General features: G+C 34.3%; 1 protein-coding gene across 6 annotated transcripts in view; it reads left to right on the top strand.

The window, feature by feature from the left end:
• The first annotated feature begins 2,277 nt into the window (after positions 1 to 2,277).
• Positions 2,278 to 19,106, top strand: part of WDR41 (WD repeat domain 41) — a 61,324-nt gene continuing 44,495 nt past the window's right edge. For all 6 annotated transcript variants that reach the window (XM_064481782.1, XM_064481778.1, XM_064481780.1 and 3 more), the window contains exons 1-5: positions 2,278 to 2,630; positions 4,700 to 4,815; positions 14,777 to 14,825; positions 16,090 to 16,221; positions 18,590 to 18,652. In XM_064481782.1, the coding sequence (XP_064337852.1) occupies positions 2,580 to 2,630; positions 4,700 to 4,815; positions 14,777 to 14,825; positions 16,090 to 16,221; positions 18,590 to 18,652 (411 nt within the window). In that variant the 5' untranslated portion in view covers positions 2,278 to 2,579. The remainder of the gene's footprint in view (positions 2,631 to 4,699; positions 4,816 to 14,776; positions 14,826 to 16,089; positions 16,222 to 18,589; positions 18,653 to 19,106) is intronic.

Here is a 19,106-nt window from a genome sequence, read left to right as displayed (position 1 = left end):
TAGAAGCAGCTTGCCTATCTATAAGAAATCTTGTTAGGATTTTCATTAGTATTTGCCATCTGGGCCTGAAGGGTTTTCTTTCAGAACATAACATTTTAAACTATAAATTCAATTTTGTTAATGGTTATAGGACTCCTTACATTATCTGTCTGAGCTGGAATGAGTTTGAGTAGTTTGGGTAGTTTGTGATACTTGAGAAATTGGTCCATTTCACTGAAGTTGTTAAATTTATGTGTGTAGAGTTGTTTATCATATTCTTTTATTATCCTTTTAATGTTTACAGGGCCTGTGGTGATATCTCCTCTTTCATTCCTTTATTGCTAATTTGTGGGTCCCCCCCCCTTTTTCTCTTTGTCTGTCTTGCTAGAGGTTTATAAATTTTATCGATCTTTTAAAAAACCCAGATTTTGGTTTTATTGATTTCTCTATTCAAGTTCACTGATTTTTTTTTTCTCTTTTATCTCTATTCTGCTAGGGAGTCCATCCAGTGAATTTTTAATTTTGATTATTATTTTTAATTCTAAAAGTTCCATTGGGTTCTTCCATGTTATATATTATATTTCTTAGCTGATCCTTTCCATTTTAACATTTGTTTCAAGGGTGTTCACACTTACCATTTGAACAGTTTTATAATAGCTCTTCAAAGTCTTTGTCAGATCATCCCAGCATCTGTATCATCTTGTCATTGGCATCTGTTGATTGTGTTTTCCTATGTGAGTTGAGATTTTCGTATTTCTTCATATGCCAAGTAAGTTCAGATTGTATTTCTACACCTTTGTAATATGATTCCAAAAAACTATTTTAAGTCCTGTAGCTAATGTTGGTAGTTTTATTTTAGTTAGCAATTAACCTGGCTAGTTCCAACCTTTCTTCTGTGACTGTGGTTCCAATGTTGGTTCAGTTTTAAAGCCAGTGCTTTAAAGATCAGAAGTGTTCTTTAGATCAGAGTAATGAGGCAGTGGACAAACACCCAAAGAATGTGATAAATCAGAAGAATAAAATTTAGGTCATCTGGGTGGCCATGTTGCCTCACTTGAAGATTGTCCTTCCAGGACTTAAATCTTGGTATTCCTGGGTTTTGTTTCACTTAAGACAAATCCCTGTTTCCCTAGGGCTCATATATTTTGGTCTATCTTCGACTGCATACAAACTCCAATTTGGGGCTAGTACACTGAAGGCAACCTTTTCTGACCCTTGGGAGTGTTCCTTTGTCAGCTTTCTCGAAATGAACACAAATATGAATCATAGGAGATCCTAGTTCTCCAGAAACTGCCAGTTAGATTGGGCAGTAGGATGTATGGCCTTTTCTTATGGTGTCTAGTACATTCTGCCTTGATCCTAGAGAGCATCAATTTTGTGATTCCTTTTTGCATATCTGGGACATTTGTGTCCAGTACATGTTTATTGAATTTATGCATTGGTTGGGACACTTGTGGTAGGTTCTCTTTAAGAATTTACTGCTAGCACCTTTTTTTTTTTTGAACCTAACAATCACATATGCAAATATATGTATGAACTTTTACAGACATATGTTTAAGTAGTCCCTGGACCAGTGATTCTCAAACCTTGCTACTCATCAGAATAACCTGAGTAACTTTCCCCGAAACTCTAATTTCTATGCTCTAACCATAGATTATTTTAATAAATCTGGGGTGGAGGCTAGGAATTACGTATTTTTCAGAAGCTACCCCGTAATTCTAATATGCAGCCAGAGTGGAGAACCACAGCCCTTTGACTACCTAAGGAAATCTAGTAGTCACAATAGAAGATGTGAAGTGCCTTTTCTTCTTTGGAGAGATTGTTAGACATTATAGCATACAGTCAAGAGCACTAGTTTTGGAGCTTGGATTTCAGTGTAGCCACTTCCTAGATGTTAGCCTTAGACACACTACCTCATCTTTCAGAGTTTCAGTTTCTTTATAAAATAGGGACTATAGGGTTACTGTGAAGATTTATGTGAAGCCTTAGCACAGTACCTCTACTACAGCACCCAATAAATACTGGCCAGATTTATTCTCGTGTACACACGTGCCACTGGATTAGTCCGGATGCAACGTCTACTGAAGTACACCTTCTCCAGCCAGCTCTTAAGGAAACCAGGGGGAGTGGGTACATTTTTTGGTCTCCAAGGCAAGTGATGGATGCAAAAGCCATCTGACAGGGAGGGGGACTGCTCTTGGCCGGCGTTTGCCCTCCAGGCTCTCGGTGTTGCGCTACACGCGTCCACCAGAGGCCGCTCGAACTACCCAAGCTCTGCAAACCAGACGGCGCGCCGCGCGTGCTCACTCGGTGCCGCGCGGGCCTCTGAACCTCCACGGACTCTGTAGCTTTCGGCTGCGCCTCCCTTGGCGGCTACCCTTAACCAAACCTCTGTCGCTGGGTACGGCAGCACTTTGGGGACAAAAATCGGCCCTTTTCAGTGGGCTCTGCTTAGCACTTCTTCCTTGCGTGGACAAATCTGAGGGGGCAAATATTAGCGTCTCCGCTCGCTGCTACCCGAGAGGTAGGAGGAGGCTGAGCCCGGCACGGAGTTCGGCCTGACTGCGGCCTGGGCCCGACGAGACGCCTTCGTTGGCCAGATGTTGCGATGGCTGATCGGCGGAGGACGAGAACCTCAGGGACTGGCCGAGGTAACCCTCTGGGTGGACCCCTCCTGCCGCCGCAGAGATCGAGCTTGCCTAATCCGAGCCTTCTGTCTCAGCCCGGCTCCCGGGTCCAGACCCGGAGAGCCGAGCGGAGGCGGGGCCTGCGGGATAGGAGGGCGGGTCGGCGTGGGGGGTGGGGGCTCTTTCCCTGAGAGTTAAATCCCTGTTCCGAGAGGAGAGGAAACTGAAACTGGTGTGGTTCAGCCGCAGGCACAAGGACTCTCAAGTAGTCTTCTCCCTGCTTAAACCCGTCTCGTTTCAACTTAACAACTATCTGACTTAGTGGAGACTAATAAGTGGTGACTGCAGCTTTACACTTTTGGTTTATTTGTTTTCTTGCCACTTCCCAACATCAACTGATACTTGTTCAGGGAACATGAGATTAATTTCATTACTTGTACTAGAACAAAAAAGATATAAGTATTTTAAAAAATTTATTTGCTTCAAATTGGAAAAATATTCTAATTAACTGCTATTTTGGGTTCCATAGCCACACTTTCTTCATGGGCCTGAATAATTTAATAGACTGTGATGAGATTTACATTTGAAATGTTGCAAATAAAATAATCTTGGAACCTGAAGGATATTGATGTCTGGAACTTAACTTCAAATGCCGCCCAAGAGTAAAATTTGTGTTGAATTCCGTTTTATTTTTCATAGAAAATATTTGTTTTGAATGTTTAAAAAAAAAAACTTGGTTTGTTGTAAGCAGCTTTACTTCTCAGTTTTAACTTCCTCATATCTTTGCTGCTAAGACATATTGTCTGTTTTTAAAGAAATATTTCTTATTTAAAATTAGGCTTATTTCAGATAGGCTTAAATCCTAAAGATTATGGAAGAACTGTGGAAAATTGACTGATATATACATGACAATTCTTTATTAACCTGATTATTTGATTAATTATAGAATTAACTAATTCTGCTGTACTTGGCAAGCTTTCATTTGGGGGAAGTAATACACAGTTTTCAGATTTCTTTTGCTTTTCTCATCAGGATCACTGCTAGAAGGGAGTTAGGATAAATACAAAATTACTGCTTTGAAAGTGAATTTAAAAATTATGCATTTTGTACATTTCTTCATATAAAAGTACTTCACTTTTATAACTGCTGTGAATCTGTACATTATCAGAACCAATGATTTTTCCCTAATTATTCAAGAACTTTGTATCCAGGCTTCTAGTTTAAGCAGTGTTTCTCTGCTGGGATGATTTGGCAATGTCCAGAGACATTTTTGATTGTCATGATTGGGGGCAGGGTTGGATTTCTATTGGCATCTAGTGTGTAGAAGCCAGGGATGATGCTGAGCAGCCTATGGTGCACAGGACAGCCCTCAACAAAAGAATTACCAGGTCCAAAATGTCAGTAGTATCACGTTTGAGAAACTGCAGTTTAGAAGGTTAAGAACACATTTTATTATGAAATAGTACTGCGTTTGAGAAATGGGGTTAAGACCTACCTTAGAGAATTAATGGGTGAGTTATACACCATATGTGCTTTGCATATGAGATGCCACCATATACTCTGTGTTAGCAGTTATTTTTATCAATATTATTGTCCAAAGCTGAATTTATTGAATTCATTGACTCTAAATTATTTCATTTCTTCCTTTATTCATTCTGCAAACATGTGTTGAGGGCCTATAATGAGGTAGACACTGTTTTAGTCTACATTATATTTTACTCCTTTGACCTGCAGTTTTTTTCTGCCAAGTTTTAACTGAGAAACACTCATTCTAAAATATTGGATTGGCCCATTAATTTTTTAGGTTAGGTTTTTTGAGGTATAATTTCCATAATACAAAATTCACCCATTTAAAAATTTATTTTGACTTGAAAATATTAAAATTTATGATGTGGATTCATGGTAAGAGAAATGTTTTCTGTTGGCAGTTAGTTGATATTAGAGGAAATACTATGTAGTATTAGAACATAATGTCTTATAGTTTTTATAATCCTGTATTCTTAGGTGTGTACCATGTAGTTTTATTCTAATATGGTCTTTTATCATAAGTCATTTTATTTCTTTTTCTCTCTCTTTTTTTCCCCCAATATAAGAAATCTCCTTTACAGACAATAGGTGAAGAACAAACCCAGAACCCCTACACTGAACTGCTGGTACTGAAAGCTCATCATGACATTGTACGATTTCTGGTACAGTTAGATGACTACAGGTAAGAAACTAGTCCAATTGACTACTGTTTGGAAGGAGTTTTTAGGGAATTTTATATTAAAAACAACCTCAAATTTAATCTATCTTTTCTAAAAAATTCCCAAACTGATCTTTAATAATTTTAGTAGAAATTAATCTCTGCATCTTGATGAAATATGTGTCTTAAATATGTCTGAAATATGTATCATATCTGGTGAGTTGATAATTATTTTTGTTTGAGGTTTTTTTTTTTGTCTTTTTGACTCAGAAATATTTTTGTTAGTTTAGGGAAGTGTATAACTTTAAAATTTTGATGACAGTTATAACCATATGTTAAGGTAAATCTAAATATAAGAGACAAATATGGGAAATATTTAAATATCAGGTACCTCCCAGGGATGTTCTATTTTTAGTGGAAGGTAAGGTAAGGATTTTGAATTTTTTGTTCTTCATGAAATTCCTTTAAAATATACATAATCCTTTACTTCCTTGCTAACATGTATAATGTGTTGAACATAATTGCAAATAGTGAGGAAGGTGTGTAGGTCTTACTACTGTAGATTTAGCTTATTATTGATCTGTATATCTGTTTTATTAAGCCTTTATTCAGTTACATGTTTATCCTTTGTAGTCTGTATCACAGTAACATTTAATGCAATTAATTATGTGATTGTTAAATATTTATCTTCATCTCTAGATGAGAGTGGAGGCCATTTTTTAAATTGACCACAGTATCCTTAGTACCTTGCACAGTGCTTTACATGTAGCAGGTGATTAATAGTTGTTAAATGAATGACTCCCTTGGCTGTTAGGTATACATGTTGCATGCCATCCTAATTCCCTAACCCAACTTCTCCTGTCCCTATCAATTATTCCACTATAATCTCTTAGTTTTCTGTTTTGCCTTTGAGACCGTCTTTTTTTTTTCCTTCCATTTTTGACTCCATGGGTGACTGCTACTGTGATTATTCCTAATTCTGGCTATCACTGCTCATGTCGTTCAACCTTGTTTTCTCTCTTCTTATGTCTTTGGTATTTAGTTGCCTTTCCCACGTGCAGTGCAATTCTGGCACTACTTGGAGTTAGCTCGAATTTTTAAAGTTAAGGGCACAACACTCCCCTCACCTCAATCACCAGCTGCAATCTCCAGGGTTCCCAGGCCACCCACACTTCTGACCAATTAGCTACGAATTTCCACTACTTCCTCAGGTTTGATAATTCTCTAGAATGATTGATAGAACTCAGGAAAGTACTATACTTATGATTATAGTTTTATTATAAAGGGTATGGTCAGGATAAGCCAAATAAAGAGATGCATAGGATAAGTTCTAGAAAGGTTCCAAATGCAAGGCTTCTGTGTCCTCAGAACGTGTCACCCTTCCAGAACATTAATTTGTATGACCAATGAGGAAGCTCACTTGAGTTCTCGGTGTCCAGAGTTTTTTGGAGGGTTTCATTACATAGGAATGATTGTTTGAATTATTTGCCACATGATTGAACTCAATTTCTAGGCCTTCTCTCCCTTCCACCCCCTCCCTACCTGCTGAAGTTAGGAGGTCAGAGTGATATCCCATGGCTCAAAGCCCTAACCCTCTAATTACGTGGTTCATATTTCCCACATAGGCAGCCCTCATCCTTAAATTGTCTAGGGATTCACCATGTGTCACCTTGTTAGCATAAACTCAGGTGAGGTCTGAGGGGCCCAGCTGTCTTCTAGAAACCAGGGACAAGTCCAGCCAAATTATTATATGAAAACATGCTCCTCAATTTTTGCTAAAGAGGATTTGCCTTATATATATATTACTAGCATGTCAACATTATTTTCAATATGTGATGTGAACCAACCAAATCATAGCATGTTAACCATAGTATAATAATCTTCAGCGTTTTTGGTAATATTCATTGTTGCTATGCCCTAAGAGACATTTATTTATTTATTTAGTCATTCATCTTTGAAACTAAACATATTTGGAAAGATAGGACGTTTGGACAACTAAAGTTTTCTCGTACTATATTTAAACATAGTAACTTGCTAGGTAAGTAAAAAAAAAAAAAACAAATAATTTTTTAGACCATAACTATCAATATTTGGACTTTAAGAATTCTCAAAATCACTTTGTCTAAGAAAGTTAAACAGTTTACTTTCAGGGTGTGGTCTTTAAATTTGTATCTAGATTAACTATTAAGATTCCGTGTTGATTGCTTTCTGTCCTTCAAACCGTCTTCTTGGCTATAAAATACATAGAAGAAGAATCTTCAGAAAAGGCCATCTGTAGAATAATGATCATTGTATAGACACTGATGTTTGATTTCATTTCCCTACAGTGGTGCTTGTGTCTACTTCAGTTGTTCAATGATATAGTAAATGTTGTATAAACAGCAGAAAGCTATAGATGAGTTTATCAGTTATCTATTGCTCTGTCAAATATCAGCCCAGATTTAGCAGTTTAGAACAACCACTGTTTATTTATTTCACTATTTTGTGGGATGGCAGTTTGGGCTAGGCTCTGCTGGATGAGTTCTTTTGTCTGTGGCAGGATCAGCTGATCTTGGTTAGGGTCACTTGTGCATCTGTGGTCAACAGGTAGATTGGCTGGGGTTGGCAGGTTTATAGTGGTCTCAGCTGGGATGACTGGGGTCTCTCTCCATGTGAATTACTCAAGTGCTTGTTCGCACAGTGATGGAGTTCAAATACCAGCAAAAGGGCAAGCTCCAGTGTGAAGCTCTTTCAGTCTTTTTTCATCATGTCTGCTACTCTTTTCGTCGGCCAAAGCAAGTCAAGAGCTGGCATGAATTCAACAGATTGACAAATAAACTCTACCTCTTGATGGGAGAAGCAGCTAAATTCTGTTGCATATGGTGTTGGAAATAGGGAGGAAAATTGGTGGCCATGTCTGCTATCTACCACAGTGAATCTAAATGTCTAGAGTAGATTAATTAATAGCCTATTTTTTGGCTTTTAAAAAATAAAGTAAATAAATTATTACATGAATCACATTTAATCTTTGTACTCAAGTCATTATGTGTCAAAATGTACATATAATTAGGTATGAAGTTCTTTTTATTCGGTTGCAGAGCTGAAGAATTTGATCTGTTTTGTTTTTAAAAATTTAATTCTGTAGTGTATTAAAAAAATAACTGAATCATTGTTGGTAAGAAAGACAAAAAATATACAAACAGTGTAGCTGTTATAAGTAGAAGAGCTCAGGGTTTTCATTCTTGATTTAATAGTTTTGATAGTTCAGACATATTTTTACCACTGCATATGTATGTTATTTATGCATTGTCAAATTATAGAAATACCTTTCTAGTTTTCACATAAATATATCATTACATTTTTTTTTTTTTTTTTTTTAGTTTTTATAGACATCACATTCTGGTTTTTTTGGTCAGCTGTTGTAATCCAGGTTTCACGCTTCAAGTACTTAGATAATATCATTTTATTGAGAATTTTGCAGAAGGATTTTCTTGTTTTCTCGGTGGCTCAGCTAAAATCAGTGAGTGGAAAATTTTCTCAGATTGGTTTTTGAAGATACCAGATAAATCCTGTATAACCTAACAGACAGCTGCCTTTTCTTTTCTTCTTTAGAATTTTTTTGAACATGAAGTGAGGGTCATATTGATTGGGAGATCACTAAAGAAGGCTAAGCCTCAGCAAGAGTCTTCCAAAAAATGGACTGTGCTAAAATTGCATGTAATACTCTAGCATTTGACACATTAAACTAAACTGAGTTCATAACACATTTTAAGAATAGTTTTCTTTGTTGCTCATTTGACCATTCCTTGCTCCTCCAGGAAACAGACAAGGTTATGTAGGATGGTGATCATGACTGGAAAAGAATCAGGTGACCCATGAAATGCCAGACTGGAGAACAAAATGTCCACTAGGATGACTGGTGAAGCTGTACATTCACGAGAATCTAAACAAACTCAGTACAGTTTGATAATTCACTAACAACAAACAATATGTTACATCTTTAAGAGAATATTCTAAAGCTAAGAATATCTCTCTCTTACATTTAGAGAATAGAAGTCAATAGTCAAGATAATTTAGTCTCCTAATACCTGGGTTCCCTAGGAAGCAGACAGTAGAGTTAAGCATGCAAAACATTTGTTAGAAATACCACTGAAGGGGAAAGGGAAGAAGCATGACTGGACAAGGGCAGCCATCCCAGACTGTGAAGCAGATTTGACAAAGTCTCTGTGAGCCCATCTTGGAGCTCTGGAGGGAGGAATGCCCTTTAGATGAGTCCTGTATTCAGGAAATAACTAGGACTCTGTAGCCTGCAGTCCTTGGACATTGACTCAGGGTCATCCAAGAACGTGCCCTGGCTTCCAGCAAGTTGCTTATGTCCCAGTGGCTGGAGGCCAACTGAGATAGTAGGACTTTAGCTTAAAAGCTAAAACGGACTCTTAAGTCAACAGGTGGTGGCAGATAACCACATTCCTTGTAGCTAGGCAGCTAGTTTTCTCTTGAAGGGGTATCTGCAAGTCAAGATCTGTACTGCCTTTTTTATACAAACTATCTTGGGATCAGTAATGGACATTGTTCTTTATAGAAGAATTCAAGCTAGGAAGAATCATAAAATTGGAATGTTACAGTTTTGCAACCTCTAATAGAATAACAAATTTAGGGACTAGTTTATTAATGGCTCTTAACATCACCCACACAAAAAAAAACATTGCCAGAAATTATATTTCCTGATGGGGTATATAAACTACCTATGAAGTGGTCTTACCAAAAAATCAAATTCAAATATGATTATGTCTCTGGATCTCTCAATTTACCAGGAACACAGGGGACAAAGGTGCACATTAAACGACAACACAAGAAGATAACTAGCAATATCCAGACTGTGAGAACTCTGTTAAGACAAATACTTAATTGCAGGGAAAAAATTATATGAAGAAGGAATCAGTAGAATAAAAGAGACTTTAGAGATACATTAATCATTTGCAGGTATATCAACCTTATTTAGATGCTACTTGTAATACACTTAAAAACCTTATGTGACAATCAGGGAAATTTGATTACTGACTAGGTATGTGGTGACATTAAGGAATTAAGTCACTGGTACAGCTGGACATCTGCAAGCTTCCCACTTACCTCAAAAATAAGAGCAAACCAGTATGTTCCCTCTTGATGAACAGACATATCCTCAGAGAAAACCCAGAGGGTCTGAACTGAGCATTCTCAATTCATTTTCTTAAACACTTTTATTACATCAATGTATTAGAGAGAAGCCAGAGATGTTTCTCTAGTAGAAGTCTCTTCAGGAAACCTGAGCTCAGAATAATGGAGGTTTCCCTAATAGAAGTCACAGGGATTTTCTTGTATTCTAATACTTACAAACTTGACATAGGTTAGCTTCCTGTTTGTTATTTGGGGGAGGGGAAAATTTACCAAATGTTTTACCTTTGCAAATGACCATGGGAACTATGGAATTTTCCCATGTCTATTCAGGTTGTGAGCTAAAAAAGGAACCTTACACTTTCAGATATTAGAATTGTGTTATTATATACATTTTACTTAATCAGGGGAAAAATTTTGATGTTCAAGCAGATGTAGTGAAAGAATCAGTGGCTTCAGTGTCTATGGTTCCTGAAAATGCTTTGAAGTTGCCTTCAAGTTTTCTTTTAAGTCTCTGTCTATAGACTTCTCTAATTTTCTTCTAGTAGTTCTAGCTTATAAGTAAAAGTCTATTTTAAATGAAAATTTTGTTATTTTTTATTTTTGGTCTCTGATTTTGTAGTAGCATTTTAACTTTATTATATTTCAAAAAATATATACCATTTTAGTTGCATCATGATTAGAAAGTACTTGTGGATTTGGTCGGAAGTTAGCTAACACTGGGACTTCTGTATTGCCATAATACATTCTATTTATATATTTCCAGTGCTTTATGGTTGTGAAGATATTGAATACAGGAAAGTTTATGTTCAGGTGTATGGGCTATCTTTTTTATGTCCTTTAAGGTTGTATTTGAGTGTATAGCACCTTTGACTTAATTGAAATAAGTTCTCATGAATAAGAACTATTAAATAAGCACTTAGGTAATGGAGAGAGGAATTACTTATGGAAATATTTTATTTTATCCAAATCTTTGTCTACCTTTGCTGTATTTCAGCCCATACTTGGCAAGAATGTGAGTACTTTCTCTGAGATGTTCCAAAGGAAGGTGTTTAAAGGGAATGATTTCTATAAACTGAAATGAGTATAAATGAGAATTCTCAATGGATTCGTAATTTGGACCCTGTAGCATTACATAATAATGTAGACTGTGAGTTCTTTAAGGGTAAGCACTATCTCATTGATGTTTACTCTTAGGATCAAGCAGGTAGACATATAAAGTTAATGCTTATTGTATGGTGGGCGCTTGATAAATGCTTCTTGAGTGAGTGAATCATCAGCTCTCACAGCAAATTTAATTCTCACAGTTAGGGAAGGAGAGGATGAAACAAGTCTAGAAGCTCTGCAGTAGGTCTTCATTAAATCATGCTTCGCTTTTTAAAAACTTTTTTTCATACGTATAGCTTTTGCTTAGTCATTTAATTATATAGTCTCAATGGGTATTTTTAGTCTTGGTTTCCAGTTGAGAAAACTTGAAGGTTATGTATAAGAATGAGACAGGAAAATTAAAAAAAAGGAATTTATTTTTGTATGTAGTGTGATTCTGGGCTTTACATTTTTTGAAGTTCTATTTTTGTAGTGACAATATATTGGTATATTAATCATGATAAAAGGAGAAAGTGAGGTTATACTGATACTATTAATGAATCTGTTTCACAGAGCCCTTTCAGTACTTAAATATTTGCTTATTCACTGAAAAAGCTTTTTTTTTTAGTCCTTAAAATCTTCCAGATGTAACCAGATATTTGTTGGATTAGAAAGTGCTGTATTAGATCAGTAATTATGGCAATTACTCTGTTTCATTGATTCTAAAAAGCCTATTTTTTTTTTCTATTTTAACATCTCTTAACATGTAGATGCATCATATAATTGATGGTGTTTTTTATTTATAACTGACAGCATTTTGTCTTGATAGTAGATAAAATAATAGAATGTCTTAAAGTTGATGTCTCAGATTTGATAAATTACAGTACATTTCTAAACAGTCACTAAGTTTTAAGATCTTGAAGAAAGAACCACATATAACTGATCCTGGCATTTCCCTAACACTTGGTATGAAATCTCACTAAATATATTTTGTGCTAATCAGTAAGATTTCTCTTAAAATCTTATATTTAGACATGAATCTTTGGGTTCTATTAATTTAGAGTGTTTTAAAAAATTTGTATGTTATTATATGACAATATAGCCATTATTCTTCCTTCTACTGAATATATTAAGCCTTATTGACATTTTAATTATTCCTTTTTTATAGTTCATTACTTTTCATTAATTACAGTGTATCTTACCGTTAAAGATTCTTCAGTTAAATTTTCATTTCTGATTTGGACATAGCTGGAGTGTGTGCTTGACTGAAGAGGATAAATTGATTTAGTTTAAGATAAACTAATATAATGCTGCTAGTTTCAGTTACCCATCCTAGGAGAATGAATAATTGTAGTTTGTGAATGATCTCCCACCCCTTTATTAGTTATTCTGTGATAGGGACTAATATGTAGCAAAGTCATACTGGTTTACATTTTAAAGCTTCATGTTTCCTCTTTAGAGGAGGTGATAATACATACTGAAATGGCAAAAAAAAAAAAAAAAGCAATTGAATATTTGAGAATTGAAAAGCCTGAATAATCCACAAACTGGGTAGTTGACCTCTGAGCAGTAAAAAATTGGCTGTGATTTCATGCATTACTATTGAGCATTGTTTAGATTTAACTTTTGTTCACTACTGATTGAATTAAAATTTGAGGTGAAATGCTCTATATCTCATTTCTAGACTCTCATTCAATCATCTCTCATTGTGAAGTGAGATTCAGACATGATAAAACAATAATGAGAAGTTAAAAATCAGGGTTAGAAAAAAGTATGTATGTTCAACCTACAGTCTTCTAAGAGGGAGAAAAGCAATTATAAGAGTTTCAAGAATCAATAGAAATTGATGTTTTATACGAAGGAAAACTTAAGACTTTAAGCCCTGCCCTCCCTACCATCACTAGACAAATAGAAAGAAATCAATAGGCCTAGAAACATAAGCTATTAAAGACTTATATCCAGCAACCATTTTGATACTCAAGGCTTTGTTTAAGTATTCTGATTCAGAAAATGTATTTAATTAAGCATAAGAAATTATGTTTTTAAATACAAAATGATTGTTTTCTTTTTAATCTCCACATCTTTTATATGTTTCATTTTGAAAAAATAAATGTTGGGTATAGATTTTAAAATAACTCTTTGTATGGTTTCTATCTAGTTAACTAAGAAGTTTCAAAGGTCCTTTCTGTTAAAAAGATATATAGTTCTTTATTAAAAATTAACTAATTTTGACCAATTTCCCATCTTCTGGATAGTCTCTTAGCTTCTGCAGTAGATGTAATCAAAGGATTTTTGAAATAAGTACTGAGTATGGGAGTTTTTAGAGCCAGTGAAGACAATAGCTACATATGAGATGTTGAAACTGAGCATGGGAAATTTGAACTTGAAGCTCAGTTTGGAGTGTTAAGTAATGTTTTATATGACTGAGGTAGTGAGAGTGTATGGATCTCTATAGGTTAAAATTCATTAAGAGAGGTTCTCTCAGGAACAAAGTAATTTTTGTGTCTAGTGTATCAATTCTACTTCTCTCCCAGTGACACACACGTGGCTAACAATGTTTTCTTTAATGAAGACATTCAAGACATGCTCAGATTTTGTGAAACACTAACAATCTTGCAAGGAATGGTAAGTTTTCTAAATGACATAGCTGCTAGAGGAGTACCATTTATTAATGGCTGTTAACCATAGGGAGTCAGTTATATGGAGGTCATAGTTTGTTCTCTGTATTACCACTTCTTTCTCTCCTGTTCAAAAGAGCAAACCTTGAATTCAAGTGAATGAAAGTGATATTATGGGAACAACTTTGAACTGATTTTGGTTTATTAAAGAATCATTTACAAACCTGTGTACTACATTATTAGTAACAACTTACTTGATGTGCTTACAGTGTGATTTCTGTACACCACTGTGTCAGGATACTACTTGAGAACAGTGCTTCTTGATTTTACTATAATGCAGCCACTATGATGAATATTCCTGTACAATAAATTATTTTTCTTGATAGTGTTTGTGTCATGGATATCTTCTCTACCAAATGTAGATGATTATTCTTTGACATATAGTGAATGGAAAGTAAAGAGGAAAGAGAAAGTACGATTGAGTTCATCATAGCTGCAGCTCTGTTTTCATGCCAAGAAGCAAACGTTCTTTTATGTCTCCTCATTTCAGGGATTTTCACTACAAAACAAACAAACAAACAAACAAAAAACCCAAAAGACCAAACATTCCAAACCAAGAACACAGTATTTATGTGGAAAGACCCAGACCTAAGAACTGAGAGGAGCAAAGGAAAGATCTTGGCTTTAAATAGTAGAGTTAAAATATGTAAATATCTTTACCAAGAAAATAATAGAAATAATGAACTTATCTAAGAACATGATTTCTTTGTTCCACTCCTGGAATATCACTTCCTGTCAGTGTAGCTTTTCCTCAGCTTGGTTCCATGTCACTTAAGTCAGAGTTTAATCATATACTTTTAAAGCAGGGAAGAACTTTAAAGATCATTTATAAATCTCCCTTATTCTTACATGCTTAGTAGTTTATTCATTCTAACTCTGAATGATCTTACTTATCTTTGAATTCTTAGCACCTGGCACAAAACTTAGAAGGTATTCTATAAGTATTTGTTAAATTAGGTTAAAGAACTTAATCTGCATTGTTATTTGTCAGTTAAAATACAATTAGTAAGATCTGATGGTCTTAGTAATTGTTGAACTTAAATGTGACCAGTGACTGTTTTTTCCTTAACCTTTTTTTTTCTAACCAGATTTGCATCTGCTGGTGATGATGGAATTGTAGTTGTGTGGAATGCCCAGGTGTGTATTGATTCTCTGTGGATTGTGTCATAAAGTTGAGTATGCGTTCATAAACATTATCTGGGGATATACCTGCATATCAGTAGACTAATACTCGAAAGGGGCTACTTAGGATGAATCCATTTAAAATGAGGACCAGTATTTCATAATAGAGTTTTTTAAGATTTTTCCTGAGAAACAAATGCCAAATTATGAAAATAAAAGTTTTTATCTTAATTAAAATTTAAGTTATCGGCAACTATGCATTGATTCTGAAAATATATCAGGTGTTGATTTTTGTGGGAGACAGTTTTTCTGTCAAAATTGTTTAATAGCATAATAAAACATTCTTCTCCTGTTTGACTTTAATAGTATTATAATAAAAGTCTTATTTTTTCAAATATATTTAAGGCTTTACCGAATTTCTCAGACCTCTCTTCCCGATCCTTTGATACTAAAGTTACTCTCATTTGAAGCATTTATCTTCTTCTCGTTCTTGTTTGTACTGTTATCTGATCTGACTCTGTCAGATCCTCATTTTTCAAAGGCTTTGCCTGTGATTAATGCAGTTTTTTTTTTAACATTATGTCCATCATATACATGAATTCCTGCAACCTTGGAAAGATTTGTAATGTATATTATTATTTACATTGCACTTTTATATGTTTACTACTTGGGAAATAGTTAGAGACTGCTGGATGAAGGCATTGGATGGATGGGAATAGCTGTTGATGTTAAGAGAGAAGTAGAGTGAACACTGACTTTGTGAGTGGTTGATACAGTATTGGATATACTTGAATGTATATATAGTTACTGTATATGTTTGTGTGTGTATATATATATATACACAATTTTATATATATATAAAATTGATGTTATGCTGCCTCTTATTTTCTTTCACAGCTTTGTAACTCTGAAGACTTAGATAACAAATATTTGGACAATGAGGATTCCCTATTTCCCTGCAGATTAGGTTACTGATATTCTTATGCTTAATTTACATAGTTATATTCTTAAAACCATGTGGAAAGAATATCCTTTAAATTTCCTATAAAATATGCTAAAGTTAGAATTTTCTATTAGAAAATAAGTTAAATTGTTTATGGCTACTCTTTTCAGCACTGTTTAGGTTTTATTTGGTTACTTAAAGTTAAATTATACGATCCAAGTAATTTTAGATGGAATGTATGTATTTTCTACCTGGTGATTTTTCTTAATGTTGTCATTTAAGATTATTTAAGTTATGAAATACAAAATACTACTAACATTTTTATTGATATTTCAGACAGGAGAAAAACTTCTGGAACTCAATGGACACACTCAAAAGATAACAGCTATTATTACGCTTCCTTCTTTGGAAGCTTGTGAAGAAAAAAATCAACTGATCTTGACAGCCTCTGCTGATAGAACAGTTATTATATCCTTAAATCCAGAACCAAGTGAAATAGCTATGGTGACCAAGGGGCCAGTATGTACATTATTAGTCTTTAGCCTCTTGGGACCTGTCTGTACATTTCTATTTTAGCAAAAATGATTTTGTTCTACCCTTCATAAGACATTTAAAAGCATTAGGCATCTGAAAAGTAATAGACTGGAAATAGCCGGTTAAGGCTTATTATTGATGGAAACTTCATGACTAAAGCTGTTCTTTCCAGAGTTACTATTATATCAAATTACATAAAATAGAGGAAATGAGAGAATGTAGCTTTAAAAATATTTATTATCTCAGTTTGCTTTCCAATTTAGAGGAGCAAAGATGATTTGAACTAGAGAATAGTTCATACTTTTTTCTGCTCATTGTACAGCCAGAGAAACTTGATGCCCTGAACCCATAAGAACCTTTGAGCATCTGAATCTGTCAGAAAAGAGAATTACCATCTGCAAGTGTTTAACATATTTAGTATTTTAAAACAATTTAAAAATGTTAATTACCTCTTCCCCCTACATGTTTTGTTAAAAAATTCAAGATATAACAGCTAGTCAAGTTTTATAAATTGTTTATGTGTACTAGGCATTGTTCTATTTTCATTTATTAACCCATTTAATCCTTGTAATAAGTATTTTTATTATTTGCATTTATAGATAAGAAAAGAGAGGCACAGAGGGTTTAAGTAACTTGCCCAAGGTCATGCAGCCAGTATAGGGCAGAGTAGAACTCTAAACCACTTTGTAATACTGTTTTCATGAAGTATTTTCTTAAACAAATTTAGCCCTTTTATATTTGTATGAGGAATTGGGTCTGTGAAGGGCATAGCTAAATGCTGTGGATAACTAATTTTTCATTACTGTTTTTCAAGGTGGTAATAGATTAGCTTTAAAAAGTCTGTGCTTATCTGAGAATTCTGTTTAAATAGCTTCAAGCGTTAGTGAAGTAAGATACGGAGTAAGCCCAAAGTATAGGTGTTTCTTAGGCTTCTGTAGAACCAACACATACTTTATGACACGTTTTAAATGAGCTTGTCAGCTGAAGTGATTTCTACACGGATTGCCAGTGGGCGAAAAAATTTCAAGAGAAGGTTTAAATAGGGATAAGCTATATTTTGTGATTACAATAGTGCATAAACAGGGGCATAAAATACACTTATGTTTGTGTCAGAGTAGCCCTACCACCATTGCTTTACTGGGGCAAATGTTGTTTTATGGACGAAGGCTCTTGTTTGTTTGTTTGTTTGTTTGTTTTCAGTATCAGCATAGTCTCTGCAAAAATGAAATTTAAGGTTTATTTATGTATTTAACTGAGGTACTGGGGATTGAACCCAGGACCTTGTGCATACTAAGCACACATTCTACCACTGAGCTATATGCTCCCCTCTTAAACATAGAATTTAAAATACTTTTATTAGACTGTACCTAAGGTACTATAATACTATTTAGAGGCAATTATTAAAATTACTATTACAAAACAGACATGAATAGTTGGGAGAACATCAGTGTAAACTTTAACTGTAAATGATAGTATAGAGTCATTTCCTTTGCTGAATGACTTATTAAAAATAATTTCAGTCTCGTTTGTTCATAGTTCCTTTTATTCATATGAATTCTAAATTTACTCGTTTTGGGTCTTTACTGTTAACTGACTTCATTAATTAAATGCTGAGGGTAGATTTTAAAATTTTTATCAAGTGATAGTCTTAAGAGTCCATATATATACATATATTATATATACTTTATATATATTTGTATGTAAATGTGTTCTCAGATATGATAGAAAATGTATATTTTACCATAGGAAATGGTATGAAGAATTTGAAAATCATTTTGCTCCTTAAGTCAAGCTAACATTGGACATTTAATGAGGAGTCTTCTAATTTATGTGTACAGGTAATAGGAATACACTGTTACTGTCTTCTTTCAATTAAGATAACAGTAGTAAGCCATGCCAGTCACGTTAAGGAAGCTTTCAGTAAATGTTAATTAATGGATGTGATCGTTTTTAGTATAAATACTTTATGTTCAGTGTTTATTAGATGGTAGTAGACTGTTTGGGAGAATAAACCTTAAATTTTATATAGTTGCAATATTTAATGCCTGTAAAGATTCAGTATTCAGACCATTCATTTTGTTAGTATTTTCAAATAGTTAGATAGTAAAATTTAGAATGTTAAGCCTAGTATGCTAAGTTGATGAATTGATTTTTATAGTAGTATAAACATGAAATGCTTTTTGCTTTATTTAGAGATTTTCTACATAAATGTGTGATGTTTGTGATTTATTTATTAGAAAAGTTTTCTCATAATTAAGGTTTTAAAATTCTGCTTAGAAATTATTTCTTAACATAAACTTAGGTATGGGATTGTGATACTGGCAGACAAGTTCAGAAAGTATCATGCTTCCAGTCTACTGTAAAGGTAAAGTCTTAAGTAGATACTTAATGTTAATAATCTTTTTGTTTCAGAGAAAAAAATTTTTTTTAATTGAAGTATAGTCAATTGCAATGTGTCAGTCTCTAGTGTACAGCATAATGTCCCAGGCATGCATATACATACATATACTCGTTTTCATATTTTGAAAATTGTTTAATAATTCAGATGAAATTACTTCTTCCACACATACCTACAGTTATGTGATTCTTCTAAGACTAGATTTTGGGGAGTATATATATTAAATGCTAGAATGTTTGAATTTTAAATTAGAGCAAGGGGTGAATCGCTATAGTAAGGTAAGGAAAAGATAGTACATAGTATGTTTTTAGTAGAGAATTCTAGGAAGAGACACTACTTTCAAAGTGACTATAGCAGTAGCTGGTCTTTTTTTTTTTTTAACTTTGAACTAAAAACATGGAGTTATTTGTCCCTCAGCCTC

Source organism: Camelus dromedarius, chromosome 3 (assembly GCF_036321535.1).
Source record: "Camelus dromedarius isolate mCamDro1 chromosome 3, mCamDro1.pat, whole genome shotgun sequence".
NCBI classification, from domain to species: Eukaryota; Metazoa; Chordata; class Mammalia; order Artiodactyla; family Camelidae; genus Camelus; species Camelus dromedarius.
Note: the sequence above shows the minus strand (reverse complement) of the source record. Positions and strands in the feature narration are given on the sequence as shown.